General features: G+C 39.6%; 1 protein-coding gene and 1 long non-coding RNA gene across 4 annotated transcripts in view; one reads left to right on the forward strand and one right to left on the reverse strand.

The window, feature by feature from the left end:
- Mpc1 (mitochondrial pyruvate carrier) overlaps positions 1-18047 on the reverse strand; it is a 63821-nt gene that overhangs the window by 43337 nt on the left and 2437 nt on the right. Inside the window, exons 4-5 of one of the 3 annotated variants that reach the window (XM_067761482.1) lie at positions 4729-4903; positions 4212-4627 (exon numbers count right to left, since the gene is read on the reverse strand). In XM_067761482.1, coding sequence (XP_067617583.1) covers positions 4743-4903 — 161 coding nt within the window. In that variant the 3' untranslated portion in view covers positions 4212-4627; positions 4729-4742. Of the gene's footprint in view, positions 1-4211; positions 4904-18047 lie in introns of those variants that run through there. The other 2 variants (XM_067761481.1, XM_067761480.1) reach the window with 2 other exon arrangements.
- LOC137237620 (uncharacterized) lies at positions 1893-4835 on the forward strand. Its single transcript, XR_010948986.1, has 2 exons — positions 1893-2700; positions 2757-4835. It is a non-coding gene; the product is annotated as an uncharacterized lncRNA (long non-coding RNA).

Genomic DNA, 18047 nt, shown 5'->3' on the forward strand with positions numbered 1-18047 from the left:
AACCAATTGGTTGGCTACGATACGGTTACGACCTTAGCGGCACCAATAATCGATTGCATTGATTCTCATAAAGTTGGTCGAGTCAGCTGTTAAAAGGTTACCGATACGGTTACCGATAAAGCACCAATGTCTCCAGCTTAAAAGTCATTAAGACGATAATTGGTGACCAAGTTATTGGTAACGATTAAGTAATCGATTAGGCAACGGGTACCTGTCTTGTAGGGCAGTTGTTTAACCACTGCCGCAAGATGGGTCTCCTAAGCATTATCTAAGCGAGGATAAGCGTTTTTATACGCGCAAATACCGTATTCGCGTGTAAAAAAAACGCGGCTATTAACCACAAATTACAAAACCAGATTGCGCATTCACGAGTTCAAAATTGTTTCTTTCTACGCATTTACATCACAATTGACCCTTGAGCGATCAAAAAAAGAGCGAGAGAAAGAGCTAACTGAAAAGGGTCAGTTCATACATCATAAAAAATACCTGATCTAATGTTTACATGCGCATTGCGCAAATCTTCTGCGTGTGATTTGTGCGCAATCTGGGTTGGTGATCTGTGGGTGGTGTAACAAGACTTTAGCATTCGTTTTTCAATCATACGTTATTAGAGTTGTGCTTTTTCGTTCATTTCAGAGATTCGAATCTTTCGTTCTTTTTCTGATGAACGAACAAGTTGTTCTTTTTGTTCATCTGTTCTTTTTTTTTCAAGCAAATTTGATCACTGCTCCTCGCACCCGCGAAAAAAGCCAACAAGTATAGATGGGTGTGTGTATGCGGCAATGCTTTGTGTAGGTATATTTAAATGTGTTACGAATAAATAAGTTAATATATATATCTATAATTAACTTAAAAAAAAGTTACATATTTCGGAAGATCCAGGAAATTGAAAGAATACAGACACAAATTGTAAATATGAACTTTTCAAGCTTAATAAATGTAATAATTAGTTTCTTACAAAACATGTTTTTCATAAATAGTCCATACATATATTGGTGTAGCAGTGCACACACAAAGATGACCACACATATATATCTTTAGTGTAAGTGGAATCATCGACATTCGTGCTCACTGTGAATTTCTGCGTATGTATGTATGAATTTACGTATGTATGTTCGCGAACGAGATGAGAGAAAGAATAACATTAGATAAAACGAACTAAAAGAACAAATAGAACCGAAATCGAAGATCTAGTTCGCTTGTTCAGTTGAAAGACCCGGTCAATTGAACAAGTTCAGAACGAAACGACCCAACTCTATACGTTATATAACACACATAGTTGGACTTTCATATTGGCTTTTATTTATTGTACCCTTTGTATCAGTACATTTGTTATTAAATCATAATATCAACAAATAAACTATAATTGGGGTAATAGTCTAGTTGAGGGGTCGACTGCTAATACGCTACCAAAAATATCGAGTGAGGTGTCAAAAGACGCGTATTAATCTCGAGAACAATAATCCGAAGGCGGAAAAGAAAAATTTTATCTCTGTCCGGAGATATTTGCAGTTGAAGTTGGCGATTTCCATGTGGTTGTTGTTGTGTTCATACCCACAAAAAAAATTGTGCATCACCGTGGCGGTAGCCACGGTTATACCACACACCCGGACTTGGCATGGCGTAGCCCAGGGTTATTTTCTATAAGCGCGGCCGAAGGCCGCCAACGCAGAAAGGTGTTCTGCCCAAAAATACTATGGATCCGACCCCCGGTTTCGGAGGTACCCGTGGGTCTTTTTTCGGTTTTTCGTTAATATCTTTTGAACGCGTTAAAATTTTTATTTTCCGCCATCATATTATTAATACTGATGTCAAGACACGTCGTTTGACACCTCTCTCGATATTTTTGGTAGCGTATTAGCAGTCGACCCCTCAACTAGACTATTACCATAATTGGTGACCCCGAATATAAAGAAACATGAATACTGAAGGAGGTATTTTTGTAGATGCATTGCAAATAACTCGTGTCGCAGTAAAGCCTCTGCCATTTTGGAAACCTGACGTTCGGCTATGGTTTCAACAAGATGAAGCACAATTTATTCGCTCGAATAAAACGACAGATGATACCAAATTGTATCCGCTAGTGGCAGAAACTGATTCCGCAATGCTTAAACATGCAGCTGATATTCGAAGACCTCCGGCTGCTAACAAATACGATGCTTTAAAGGAGCGGCTAATCAAAGAGTTAAGTGAATCAAGAAATACGCGAATGAAACGTCTATGGAGCGCCAATACAATAGACGGGAAAAAGCCGCCAACTTTTCTTCGAGAATTACGCGACCTGGCAGATGACCATCTCGATGAAACAGACCTGAATGTGCAGCAAATTTTAGAAATGGGGGACAAGGGATCTAGATAGTTTAGCAGATAAACCGGACAACATCATGGCGGTCAGTAATGAGCCATTAATAAACGACGTGAACGAATTGGGCGCGGGTAATGATGTACTAGCATCGATTTTATCATTGAACAAGCGGTTAGAGAGTTAAGAGTTAGGTAGTAGTAGGCGAAACGAGCGTACTGCGAATCGTCGACGCAGTCGTTCCACACGTTTCCACTCACAGTCTAATGAAGTATACCGGTATCATCGTGTATTCAATTCACGTGCCACCAAATGCAGAACACCATGCAACTTTCGCCCTAGTATTAAGGGAAACTAATAGGCATATCCTTTTTAGCGACTAAGCAAAGGATGGGGACGTATGCAAGTCGCCTTTTCATTAAAAATAAAAATTGTAAAATTTCCTTTTTGATAGATACTGGCGCGAAAATATCTGTTGTTCCACGCAACAGCAACAACCCTCAGGCATTGCTGGCGAAATTGACAGCAGAAAACAACACATTCATAAATAAGTATGGACAAAAGCAACTAATTTTGGACATTGGCCTCGGGCAGAAGTTTGTATGGGTTTTTACCATCGCCGATGTAACACACCCTATATTGGGTGCGGATTTTTTGAAGCATTTGGTTGTAATGGCAGATGTAAAAAACTGCGAGTCTAACACACGTGTTTCATGCAAAATGTTTTGGCAACAACATCAAAATATAATCACGATTAAATCAACTAGCGTATTTCATGTTTTGTTGATTCACTACACGGACCTATTGAAGGAAACAGCTCAACGTCAAAAAACGTCGACACAAATATGTCACTTCATTGAAGCGAAGGCTCCGCGGGTTTTTTTTTTTTTTAAAGTACGTAGGTTGACACCGGAAAAGTTGGCTATAGCAATAAAGGAATTTTGGACATGGGTATATGCGCTCGTTCGAAAAGTACCACGAATTAATAAGCACGATTTTTTACAAAAGTTGCACAGTTACTTTGAAAATTGTCTGCCCATTGCAACAACGACGCACGGAAAGAGGGCAGTTTATGTGTTCCTGCGGGAGGACACAATAAAGGCACAATTAAAAGCTCCGTACGCTTCCCAAGGCAGTCGGTTCTATATACCGGAGCGACTCGGGATTTTTCCCGACCAAAGACTGTCATTTCAGTGTGACCCCATTTAATTTATTTCGTCCCTCCCACAAATTGTCATCCTCCCAGCAGCTCCTTGCAGCAGGACTGCTCCATATTCTCTTACTCCGGGAAGGCATCGAATCCAATCCGGGTCCGTCTCCTGACCCCGGTCCTGAGAACAACAAAAACTCCGTACGAGGGTCGGTTCAAGGTGCTGGAGCGCCATCCTAAAACGGTCACTATTCTGATCAAAATTAAACCTGTGGCGGTGAGCATCGATAGGTTCAAGTCGGTATACGTGCCGAACGAGGAGCTAGCGGAGATATGTACAGAGATGAAGGAGAAGAAGCGTGTACGAATTCAGGATATTATCTTGGTGTATGAGGATTCCTCTAAGGAAGGGGTGGTGTAGCGGCAATACTGAACATTGATAATCGTTAGTCGACAATATTCACATAGATGGTGTAAGCGCTAACAACAACACTTTACCATTCGCCTTTCATAACACACATAGTTGGACTTTCATATTTGCTTTTAGTTATTGTATCCTTTGTATCAGTACATTTGTTATTAAATCATAATATCAACAAATAAACTACATTTGTATATCACTTCTTATTCACTGAAGAGTGAAATCAGTAACATTCATAAACCTTATCAGTAATTTTTTCATCTTCACGTTGATACCTTATCAGCATTGTTCATAGGTAATAACATTCTCACTCGTACTTCAAATAAAATGCTATTCACTTAAGTATGACAAACGTCTATTATGTATGTACATTTAATTAAACATCGCTTTGTTTTAATTGGATTTATAAATCAGCTTTAAAAGTAGTTTCGAAAAGTTGTATTCTAAAATTGTTATTAAAAAGGCGAACTGCTCACAAATATCATATTATTTGTATACTTAGAATTGAAACACGCCAACTTATAGTTATGCATAAATCTACATAACAAACTATCAATTTGCAAGATAAATGTATAATATATTTAAACGCCTTATCGCGTCACAGGTCACAAGACTGATTGTACATCTCTTTAACATCTAACATGATGGATAGTAAAATTCAAAAAATTATTTAGGTGCATAAGCCACATTTGTCATAGCCAAGCGGCTTCCAATTTTCGGTAACATTTGTACATTTTATTTTTTAGTTTTTAAACTATAATAATTTGTGATATATACAAATAAATATGTGTATGTACATATGTATATATTTAACAGCGGCTCATGTTTAAGCATCAATAATGTTATTCTACTTACTCTTATTAGATCTCCTACGCTACATTCCTTTTTTCTATAAATTCATAATTTATAAAACGTATTCCTTGTACTGATTGAGCTGTGGCGTTTGTAAAATGGCAAGCGAATAGGAGCAGATTTCTGGGTTGTACCTTCCAAGCGAATCGCATGAACACGCACGAGTAGAGTGTTAGAGCTAAAAACAAAAACGAAGACATAAAAGTTAATGAGTTTGAATACTAATACTGGATAGCGTTAACAACTTGCAACTAATGTGTTATTTATTTGATGGTGGCAAATCGTATAAATAGGGGCATATTTCATTTCATTTCATTTAGTTATTACGGCAAAAAAGCAAAGCGGCTTTTAAAGCAAAACTTTATGAATATTGTAAAACCTTAGCAATAAGATAGTAAATTGTAATATAATTCATAAATTAAATTATATTACAATTTACTATCTTATTGCTAAGGTTTTACAATATTCATAAAGTTTTGCTTTAAAAGCCCCGATTTCATTACAACTTTTTATATCTATAGGCAGTTCATTGAAACTTTTTAGACCTTTATAAAAAATATTTTGCTGATCTATTTCAGTTCTGAATAAAGGCAGTTTGAAATTGTGTTTATTCCTTGTATTAATGTTATGTGTTTGCTTAACTAATACTACGTTTTTACTTAGATATTCAGGTACATTTTCACTTTTAATATTAAATATAAACTTCATAGCGTGAAAAAAAATCTTTTGCTTTACACTTAACCAGTTCAAACTTCTCAGCATATCAGCCGTACGAGTATCTCTAGGTTTTTTAAGAATAAATCTCATACATCTGTTTTGCATCTTTTGAAGTTTATCTATTTCTTTGTCTGACACAATGAATAGAATAGATGGGCAGTTTACAAAGTGCGGTTCTATAATGGACTTATATATAATTATTTTGTACTTTTTTTGAATATATTTGGATGTTCTCTGCATAACCCCAATTTTTTTCGCAACTTTCTGGACTGTGTAGTTTATATGTTCTTCAAACTTGAGTTTGTTATCAATTATAATTCCCAAATATTTTATACTGTCAACTTTTTGTATGCTTTCATCATTTATTTTTAAACCAATTATATCCTCATTAACGTTCCTCCTTGTTATTATCATAAATTTCGTTTTATTTATATTAAGTTTCAGTCTATTTCCGCACAACCATTTATACAGGTTATTCAGTTCATGTTGTATTTTAGAAAGTGCAGAATTAATATTATTCTCACTAATCATTATTAATGCATCATCAGCGAATAGTTTAATTTCACAACCTTCAATAGCGTTAACTATATCATTAATATAAATTAAGAACAGTATCGGTGCCAAAACTGAGCCTTGTGGTAACCCTATGGGTACTTCCAATTCATCAGACATCACGGTATTTATAACCGTTTTCTGTCTCCTCTGCTTCAAATAGCTGCGAAACCAGTCAAGTTCTATACCAGTTATACCAATACGTTCCATTTTTTTGATTAAGATCTCCCTATCCACTGTTTCAAAAGCTCGTTTGAGGTCTAGGAAGACTGAAACAACCACTTTTTTTTATTTAACTCTTCTTTCCAGTCATGTATCACCAAATTAAGAGCTGTCTCACATGAATGTTTCTTTCTAAAGCCTGACTGCTGGTGGGCTAGTATATTATTATCTTCAAGGTATTTCGTTAACTGGTTCTTAACATAAGCTTCAAGTATTTTACAATCACTAGGCAGGGTGTTTATGGGTCTAAGTTCTTCAGGTTTTACTGTCTTTTTAACTTTTTCCACTGGTATCACCGTTGACGTTTTCCACTTTTCTGGTACAAGACCCTCTTCTAGGCTGTTATTGATTATTTGTGCGTAGTAATATCCTGTATACGATATACAATCTTTAAGTACTCCATCAGATATAAGTTTTCTGCCGCCTATTTTATATTTGAACTCTTTCAGAATATTAATAACTTCATCTGTTGTTATTTTGGCAAACTTTAATCTAGAATTGACTTGTACATCACTTAGTGCTATACGGCAAGGTTCTATGATGTTATTAATTTCTATTACGCTATTTATAAAGAACCTATTTAGACCATTTGCCAGCTCAGTTTCATTTTCTACCATCATACCATCTATTATCGCCTTTTTAATCCCTTCGTTATCTCTCGTTAAGCAAACCGCTTGCTTAAGATGTTTCCACATTTCTCTGGCGTTATTTTCATTCATTTCGACTTTATTTTCCATATATTTAACTTTCTTTATTTTTACTAGCTTTTTGTAGATACGATTTATATTTTTATATTCGTTCCAATCACCTGTTTGTATCGCAAGCTTATAATTATTATATTTGCATTTATTCATTTGCGCCAGTTCTCTGTCGTACCATTTATTCATAAGCTTGATATGAACTTCTTTTTCATACGTTAAACTTTCCATAGCTTGCATTATTATGTTGTTCACTAATTCGACTTTCTCATCAATTAGTAGGTTTTCATTTATGTTGAAGTTACATGATCTCAGGATGCTTATTAAAATTTCACTATTATATTTATCCCAAGCTGTGATTTTCTTGGTCATTCTCATCTGGTATGATTTAGACGTTTTAATATTGAACATTATTGTTTCGTGATCTGAAATTTTGTATGCAGGCAAATTATTGCACTGTATTTCATCTGAATTTGAATATAATAAATCAATTTTAGATGCACTTGCATCTGTAATTCGAGTATTAAATTCTACTTTTTGGGTCATACCCATTGTTAAGGGTTAAGCATTGATGTCCATGGAAAGGTTAAATATGCCTGTGCATCGACCTTTTTTTTGTAGTCATATTCTCCCATCATTCACCGCATTCAACGTTATATTTCTATTGTTTCATTATTTGCATTGCTGTATGCACGTATGTACATATGTATATATCATACACTTTGTTGGGCATACTTATAGCAGCTGAAGGTATTAATAAATAAATTTAGTTTGTCGCATCAGGCGAACCGATAACGGTAACGGTTCTTAGTTTGTAAAACAATAAATTTACCAGTTATGTACTAAGCATACATATACATATATTCTCATATGCGAAAGGTATGAACTTGAATACTGAAAGTCAAAAATAAAGTTATCAGTCTACTTTAGCACATCATAATTGTCGCATCGTTTTTATTTTGCATCAGCTGACAAAAAACCTTGTCAGCTCGTTACATTGGTGACCCCGACGTGATCGTATTCACGTACAAGATTCATCGCTTTATTGGGACTTTTCTTCACCGTGCACACAGCACTGTATAAGTTACCGGCTTAATCAACGACAATTTAACATGTCTCCCGGACCTGAAGATGCCACTGGTGTTGGCGTAATAGAATCCCTCAACAAAAAGAGGACTATTTCGTTAAAAAAGCAGCTAGATAAAGTCAACCAACAATTGTCTACGGATTCTTTGGCGACCTTAGATGAGGTCGACATTTCTATGCGTTTGGAGTTAGTCGAGCGTCTGCGAGCAAGTTTTGATGACGCTCAATCCTGCCTTGAAACTGAAGATCACAACGAGTTAGATAGCGAAGTCAGTTGGTCGTTCGCTACGCTACATATGGCGGTTAAAGGCAAACTGACTCGTGAACTCAATCAACGCAGGGCCGGTATTGCACATTCATCAACAGCTCGCCCATTCGCAATCGATGATTCATCACCCTCGTTTATAATATCTCAACGCAACCGGCTTCCCGAATTGAAAATTCCACACTTCAGTGGTGCATACACAGATTGGCCAGACTTCATCGCAATGTTTAACTCTGTTATTAACAACTGCAGTGAACTAAGCAAAATTTAAAAGTTTCAACATTTACGGGCAAATTTAAGAGGTGCCGCCTTGGACACAATTAGGTCCTTGGAGCCAAGTGACGCTAACTACGACAAAGCTTTAGATCTTTTGAAGAAACGTTTTGGAAACCAGCTGCTCAATTTTCAGGCTCATATAAAGGAAATATTTTCGCTCAAAAATGTCGAAGGTGGCTGCGCTGTTGGCCTGCGCTCATTTAACGACAAGTTAAATGCACACCTACGCTCATTACAAACCATGGCAACGGATGCACAGATTGCTGATGGTTTCCTCATTTATCTTATAACCAAAAAACTCGACACAAAAACGCAAATAAAATGGGAAGAAGATCTGCCTACAAATTCGTTGCCAACTTGGAAATCTATGGCAACATTTCTGGAGAAAAGATGTCGCATGCTCGAAAATGTCGAAGCTATAGTACCAGCAGCGAACAACATACCCCCTGCAGTAAAACGTGTACCTCATAGCAACAATAGTTCACGGAAGGCGCTTGTAGCATCTTCAAATACATGCTCCTTTTGTGGTTCCACTGGTCACTGGATTTACGGATGTGCTCAATTCGGAGCCCTATCACCTGCTTCGCGTTATAAAGAAGCCAAGCGGCTAGAGTTGTGCATCAACTGCCTTCGTCTAGGGCACGCAGTTAAGAAATGCAAATCAGGGCATTGTCGGCAATGTCCATCCAAGCATCATTCACTCTTGCACATGCCTAAAGCCGAGCAACAATCGCCGCCTGATGCTAACAATATCAGCGAGGTTGGGACTACTGCAACATCTTTGTCAAACGTGCAGCAGGTAGCTACCGCTGCATCCTCAGAAAACTTTGTTTTACTGGCAACGGCAATTATACTCATTAAGAATCGTACAGGCTGTTACGTGCCTTGTCGGGTGCTGCTCGACTCCGCTTCTCAAGTGAACTTTATTACATCACGCCTTGCAAAACATCTTGAAATAGAAGCGAAAAAGATTAACACTTCGATATCCGGCATTGGTGAATCGAATTTCATCGCTGAAAAGGCAGTTGATATTTTTGCAAAGTCACATCATGATGAATATACATTCTCCTTTGAAGCCATTGTCACAAACACCATCACCGATCATCAGCCAAACTTTGACCTAAATATCGATTCATGGAATATTCCTCCGAACACCAAACTTGCAGATCCACTCTTCTATAAATCGCAACGCATTGATGCATTGTTGGGAGCATCACTATTTTTTGAATTGATGAGCGTCGGTCAAATCAAATTAGCCAAAAATTTACCAATCTTGCAGAAGACGAAGCTTGGGTGGGTCGCTTCTGGAGGAGGATTGCACTTTCACAAATCATCGGCTTTAGTTGCTGTTCATGCTCAGCAAGAAGAAGATACAGATAGCCTCGAGGATCTTATCAAACAGTTCTGGGAGGTCGAAAGTTGCTTATCTTCACATACTCAAACTCAGGAAGAAATATCGTGCGAGCTTCACTTTCAACAAAACCGCATTCGTCTTGATTCTGGTGAGTATGCTGTACGACTACCATTAAATCAATCTGCTAATAGTCTTGGCGAGTCATACACACAAGCCAAGCAACGATTCTTTACTTTAGAGAGGAAGCTGCAGCAGAAGCCTGACGTTAAAGCCCAGTACTCTGCATTCATGATGGAATATGCTAAACTAAAGCACATGTCGCCGGCAAATTTGGATCCACAAACTAAAACTTTCTTTCTGCCACATCACTGCGTTCACAAAGCAGAAAGCTCAACTACGAAATTGCGAGTTGTTTTCGATGGCTCCGCAAAATCAACCAACGGATACTCGTTAAATGATATTCTTATGGTTGGTCCAACAATTCAACCTAAACTCTTCAATACGCTTGTGCGTTTTCGTACGTTCAAGGTAGCCTTAACAGGAGATATCTGTAAAATGTACCGCTGTGTACGTGTTTTGCATCCGGATAATAACCTACAATGCATCCTGTGGCGCGACGATCCCAAGGATGATTTGAAGATTTACACACTCGACACTGTGACATATGGTACCAGGCCCGCCGCATTCTTGGCGATTCGCGCCATGCATCAACTTGCAGCAGATGAAGAACCCAGTTTTCCACTTGGTGCACAAATCGTTCGTCGAGACTTTTACGTCGATGATCTTATCACAGGTGCAGACACGCTAGAGCAAGTAATCGAAATTCGACGCCAAACAACGAAGTTACTTCACAGGGGTAACTTTGTTCTTCGAAAGTGGTGTTCAAATGTTTCTGAATCGCTTATTGGTGTGACTGACGATGACCGCGAGCCATTGCTACAGTTTCGGGATGGTACGCACATTACAAAGGCGCTTGGACTAGTCTGGGATCCAACATCGGACGATTTTATTTTTTCACTTGCGCCAATGAGCAACTATAAAAAGGTAACTAAACGTATCGCATTATCAACAATAGCTAGATTCTACGACCCACTTGGTCTCATCGCTCCAGTTTTAACTCAAGCAAAAATATTCATACAAAACATGTGGAAATACCAACTTCACTGGACGAAAGTTTGCCACAACATTTGCACAAGAGTTGGACCGATTTCTGCGATGAACTTGAATTAGTATCCAATTTTCATTTTCCTCGGTATGTACTAATGTCGAATTCTCATTTAGAACTTCACGCATTTTGTGATGCCAGTGTAGCCGCATATGGGGCATGTGTATATGTTCGAGCCCAACACATCGATGGCGTCAAAACTAGCCTTTTATGCTCGAAATCAAGAGTAGCGCCATTGAAGACATTAACTGTCCCAAAACTCGAGTTATGCGCTGCCCTGCTACTTGCTGAACTATTAGAATCGATCCAGCAGTCACAAATATTTAATTGCTGCATACACTGTTGGTCGGATTCAACCATCGTTCTATCATGGCTACGGGAGGAGTCCTCGAACTTCAATGTTTTTGTCTCGAACAGGGTCAGCCGTATACAAATGCTCACCAAGGGGGCGTTGTGGCATCATATTCCAACTGCGCTCAACCCAGCCGACATATTATCACGGGGAGCAACGCCAAATCAACTTCTCAATTCACAACTTTGGATGAATGGTCCCTCTTTTCTACTAGGAGATGAAAGGGAGTGGCCAGCAGCTCCTACGCTTTTCACTGACGTACCAGAGCGGCGACGTACAACCTTGACTGCTGCAATCCAACTCGAAGATATTTCCTTGCGCTGCAAGTATCTTAACTCATTCAGCACCATGCAGCGCGTTTTTGCTTACGTGTCAAGGTTTATTGCAAGAAACGATCGAAGAAATTCAAGAGTGAGTAGTGAGCTTACACCCGAAGATATCAAACATGGAACACAACTACTACTACGCCTGATCCAGCAGATTCACTTCGCTTCGGAGTACAAAGCTTTAAAGGCTAAACGAAACATTGACTCATCCAGCTCATTGTACTCACTTAACCCATTTCTTGACGAAGTCGGACTTATTAGAGTTGGTGGTCGCCTTGACAACTCGTTGTGGGATTATGAAGCTCGCCACCCAATAATCCTACCAAAACGACATCCCATTACTATAGCAATTATTCGCCATTTTCATCACAAGTTAATGCACGCCGGACCCCAAAGCTTGACAGCTTCGATTCGTTTGCAGTATTGGCCGATTGGTGGGCGAAAGACAGTTGCCGCCGTCGTCAATAAATGTTTAAGATGCTTTCGTCTAAAACCAAAGGTTATGGAACATATTATGGGTAGTTTGCCACAGCACAGAGTGCAGCCTTGTAGGCCATTTTTCACAACGGGCATTGATTTTTGTGGTCCTTTCTTTTACAAGTCGGCAGTGCGCAACAAGGGTCCGGTCAAGTGTTACATTTGCGTCTTTATTTGTTTTGCTACAAAGACAACACACTTGGAATTGGTATGTGACTTATCCACATCTTCGTTCTTGGCGGCTCTAAAGCGATTCATCTCTATTCGGGGGAGACCAAAGGTAATTTGGTCAGATAATGCTACGAATTTTGTGGGGGCAAGAAACGAATTAGCTGATCTGAAAAATCTCTTGCTATCCACATCTCACCTCCAAAGTGTTCAAAGGCACTGTGTGGACGATGGAATTGAATGGCGCTTTATTCCACCAAGATCTCCGCACTTTGGGGGTCTTTGGGAAGCAGCGGTAAAGGCAGCTAAATTTCATTTTCAACGTGTTGTCGGTCTCTCTGTGCTTACTTTCGAAGAATTGCAGCATCCCGACGATTTGGAGGTTTTAACACCGGCACATTTCTTAATCGGAGCTCCATTTACCAGCTTTCCTGAGCCAAATGTCGCTGATATTGAAACAAGCCGATTAGATCGCTGGCAGCGTTTGTCTTGCATGCAGCAGGTGTTTTGGAGGAAATGGAGCAAAAATTACTTAACCATTTTACAAGAAAGAAGCAAGTGGAAGGCAAAGACACCGAACATACGAGAAGGAGCAATGATCCTGTTGAAAGACGAAAACCTCCCACCATTAAAATGGCAACTTGGTCGTGTGGTGGATGTTATTCTAGGCAAGGACAAAGTGGCTCGAATAGCGCTTATCCGAACAGAGAATGGAGTCATAAAGCGAGCCATTAATAAAATTGCACTTTTACCTATAGAAACGTTTGAAGGCCTAAATCCTTCAACGGGGGAGGATGTTAAGGGTTAAGCATTGATGTCCATGGAAAGGTTAAATATGCCTGTGCATCGACCTTTTTTTTGTAGTCATATTCTCCCATCATTCACCGCATTCAACGTTATATTTCTATTGTTTCATTATTTGCATTGCTGTATGCACGTATGTACATATGTATATATCATACACTTTGTTGGGCATACTTATAGCAGCTGAAGGTTTTAATAAATAAATTTAGTTTGTCGCATCAGGCGAACCGATAACGGTAACGGTTCTTAGTTTGTAAAACAATAAATTTACCAGTTATGTACTAAGCATACATATACATATATTCTCATATGCGAAAGGTATGAACTTGAATACTGAAAGTCAAAAATAAAGTTATCAGTCTACTTTAGCACATCATAATTGTCGCATCGTTTTTATTTTGCATCAGCTGACAAAAAACCTTGTCAGCTCGTTACACCCATCACAGAAAATATCTCATTCAATTTTGTACTATATGTTGATATGTAGTTCATGTTTATATTAAAATCCCCGATTAGTATATTACATTTACTTCTTTCAAATTTATCGATTAATATTTCATTTAGGTACTCGATAAACGCTGCATCACTTGTGCTTGGTGAATGATACAGAACCCCTATTTGCCACTTTTTATCGACCTTTTTCAATTTTATTATAATGCACCATAAGTTCATATTGACACTAGCATTATAAATTACATTTATCTCCACTGTCCTATGAACCTACACTAGTACACCTCCTGTATGCCTGCTGTGCGAGTCGCATCTAACCATATTATACGATGCTATTTCTAATTCGCTGTCTTCAACATCTTTCGTTGTACACGTTTCCGAACATAATATGATACTTGGTGTATGTACTTCAGCCAACACTTCCAGTTCACATTTGTTTGATACTATGCTGTTAATATTCAAGTATATGCACTTAAGTTCATTGTGTCTAGTCTGCAGTCTTTCTTTGTATCGAATTTTCTCCAGCGGTATCTCATTGAATTGTGGCGGGCTTATCAGTGCGTCGGGTGTTCGCTGCTAGTATCCTAGCCTTTGTTTTTTTGCATTCAAGTGCTTTAGGTAGACTGGGCACTGTCTGCTATTCCACGAGTGATTGACATCTAGTCCTAGATTTAACTTCTCATTTGCCTTTATGCAGTTTATACACTTGTTTGCTGGTTGTTCATTACATTCAATGGTCTTATGCTTACCCAAGCATTTGGTACAAACTTCCTCGTTTTTGCATTCAGTCGCCTTGTGATTGTATCCTCTGCATTTGAAACACGTTGTCACATCAACGCCATCGTAAACTTTGCACCTTTCCCATCCTACGTTGAGCTTATCCAATTTTAAAGCATTAGTAAACATTTCCTCGTCCACCTCCAATATTGCGTTGTAATAGTTTTTGTTGCTAGTTTTAACATTATATTGCTTAATAATTTTTATTTCACCCTGTTCTAGGCATTTGTTTTGCTTTCTTAGACACTCGATCAGGTCATCTCTATTCTTTTCAAACTGCATGCCTGTTATAAATAATTTTGGCTTATAGTCACGTGGTATCTTTATTTCATATTCATCACTTATTTTTTTATCCATAATTTGTTTAATCTTATTTCTTTCATCTTCATTAATACTATCGATCACCATAATACCATTATGGCCCGCTTTAATGTCTGTTATCTTTAGCTCGTTAGGGTTAATTTTATTATTTAGATCTTGCCTTGTTCTTTCACTAGTTTGTTTTGCCTTCGGTTTAACAATAATAGGAGCCCGTTTCTTAAGCTCTGGAACGGCCCTAGCTGTGTTTTTATTTTCACCCGTTCTTAGAATATTTGCATATGTTTGTTGTGGTATCCCATCGTTTTTCTCCTTTACTATTGTTTTTATTTCACTACAAAATTTCTCATTCTCCCTCAACACTACTTCAGCTTGATTTTTTATTTTCTCTGCTATCTCCCGCACTTTCTTAATTTCAGCTGCATTTTTAATATACATTTCTTGATGCATTTTTAAGGTCGCCAAACGTTCATTGTATTTTTCCTCCATTGTTTTCATTAACGCCCGCATCTTTTTTTGGTTGGTTTTTAAAGCTTCTTCAAATTCGTTTTTGTATTCTTTTAAATAGCCACTGTTCCTATTAACACTCTCTTGCATGTCTCGCAATACCAGATCAATATTATGTATGTATGTAATACACTCTTCGCAAATAAAATTCACCATTGAATGTGTTCCTATTACAGTAGCTTTATAGCTATCCAAGCCGGAACATTTTGCTGCCGAGTGGTATACTTTCGCACACACACCCACACATCTAATTCCCGTCTCCCTGCGAATTGCAAGTTTGCACTTGTCACACTTATTTTCGCTTTCAGACATATTGCCTTTGCTATCGTTTTCACTGCCGTTTTCGTTTTGTGTTAATTTGTAATTATATATGAATATGTATGCGTTTCTATTCGCTAGACTTGAGTCACTTTCTCACCGGTATAAAATTATTAAATATTTATATGGTATTTCACTAGGTTTTGAATCGTTATTGATATTAGATTTTGTTAAATTAAAAGTGAACTGATCTTCTTACAGAGTCTCTATCTCACATATTTGTCACTTTTAATAATTATTCAAAGGGTTTCACCATTTTTGCAAACAAAATTCAACGAGCGATCTTAAACACGTCCTTTCCTCTCGACTTCTCGCTAATGACACGCATCTTTTACATCAATATCTCCGGAAGTATTTATATCGTTGCAGCAATTTACTTAATGATTTGAAACCAGTAACACCTTTAGTTATTTTGGCAACGTCACTTCCGTAGATCATCCACAGAGGAGAGTCCTTGGGCGCTTCCCAAGGCAGTCGGTTCTATGTACCGGAGCGACTCGGGATTTTTCCCGACCAAGGACTGTCATTTCAGTGTAACCCCATTTAATTTGTTTCGTCCCTCCCACAAATTGTCATCCTCCCAGCAGCTCCTTGCAGCAGGACTGCTCCATATTCTCTTGCTCCGGGAAGGTATCGAATCCAATCCGGGTCCGTCACCTGACCCCGGTCCTGAGAAATGGTTTTGCTGCATCTGCCGGAAAAGAATCTTTTTAGGACGGTCATACTCTGTTCAGTGTGTCTCGTGTAAGGGATGGTTGCATCGGACAGGTTGTTCTGGGCTTGATCCCAAAACCCGACGTCCACGTAACTTTTATAAATCTTTTGTGGCTCCTTGCTGTTCACGCCCAAGGGCGCCCCGTAGTCTACGTCTAAGCGCCCCCCCATTACCTTCCAGCAGCCCCGCTGCTCAGCAAGCCACAACAAGTACCCGCTGCTGCTCGCGCCTTACGGCGCCAACAACTCAAACAGCTGCTACCACTCATAACTACAATCTTCGTAGTAGAGTCGGAAGCAATGCTGAGCAACAGCCCCTGCCCCCGTCTTCTCGCCCCCTCTTTTCCGGCAGCAATCGTGTAGGTCAGGGAAACAGACTCTTAGTCCCTACCTCCGTTTGCACCGTTTGCCAGCACAGAATTTATATGTTTGCGACATCCGCCCAATGCAGCTCCTGCCTTGGGTGGTGCCACTTTCCTAGATGTTCTGGTCTCCGCGACGGCAACCCCTCGACGGGTTTCATCGCGCCATGTTGCCAGGTCGCAAACCCAAATCATCCGGGTACCCCAATGCTTGCCCAAGGACGCCCAGTCCCAGGGCCACAACAGCAATTGCGTCCTGGCCTTCCTCAACCCAGGCGTAGTCACCCGTCACTTACCCCCAGAGTGGCGACGTCTCCCCTCATGCACTTCAGAATTCTGCAGTTAAACTGTAATGGACTAACTGGGAAGATTACGGAGATAGTCAATTATGGCCAAGCTGGTAAACCAGCTAACATAGGAGAGTCGTATCGTCCGATATCTCTCCTATCGCCAGTAGCAAAGACGCTCGAAGCCATTTTGCTCCCTTATTTCCAAGCAAATTTGCAACTAGCCTCCCATCAGCATGGCTTCAGAAAACTCCACAGCACTACCTCCGCGCTAAATGCCATTAGCACCCAGATAAATTGCGGTTTAAATCAAAACCCCCACCATAGAACAGTACTCGTAGCGCTAGACCTATCAAAAGCTTTTGATACGGTCAACCATGGCTCGTTACTGCAAGACCTGGAAGGGTCTACCCTTCCCCCATGTCTTAAAAGGTGGACCGCAAATTATCTGGGTGGTCGGCAGGCATCGGTGCTATTTAGAAACGAAACATCAAAGCCAAGGAGAATTAAACAAGGGGTGCCACAGGGTGGTGTCCTATCCCCACTTTTGTTTAATTTCTACATATCTAAGCTACCTTCACCACCGGAAGGAGTCACAATCGTTTCCTACGCCGATGACTGCACAGTAATGGCCACAGGCCCAGGCCCACAGATCGATGAGCTATGCAATAAAATAAACGGCTACCTCCCTGATCTCTCCAGATTTTTCGCCTCGCGAAACCTGGCATTATCACCGACTAAATCTTCCGCGACCTTATTTACAACATGGACGTCCCAAATGTCGACCATTTTGAACATCCACGTCGATGGCTCTACGCTACCGACTGTCGTACACCCCAAAATCTTGGGTGTGACGTTTGATCAGGATCTACATTTTGGTGAGCACGCAGCCGCAATTGTTCCGAGAATTCAGAGCCGTAACAAAATCCTCAAATCCCTTGCTGGCAGTACCTGGGGAAAAGATAAAGAAACGCTCATGACTACATACAAAGCAATTAGCCAGCCGACTACGTGCTACGCGTCACCCATATGGTCGCCAAGCCTAAAAATCACCCACTGGAAGAAGCTACAGGCCTGCCAAAATACTGCTCTCAGAATTGCCACGGGCTGTCTTCTTATGTCCCCAG

This window comes from Eurosta solidaginis, chromosome 1 (assembly GCF_040869045.1).
Source record: "Eurosta solidaginis isolate ZX-2024a chromosome 1, ASM4086904v1, whole genome shotgun sequence".
Lineage (NCBI taxonomy): Eukaryota > Metazoa > Arthropoda > Insecta > Diptera > Tephritidae > Eurosta > Eurosta solidaginis.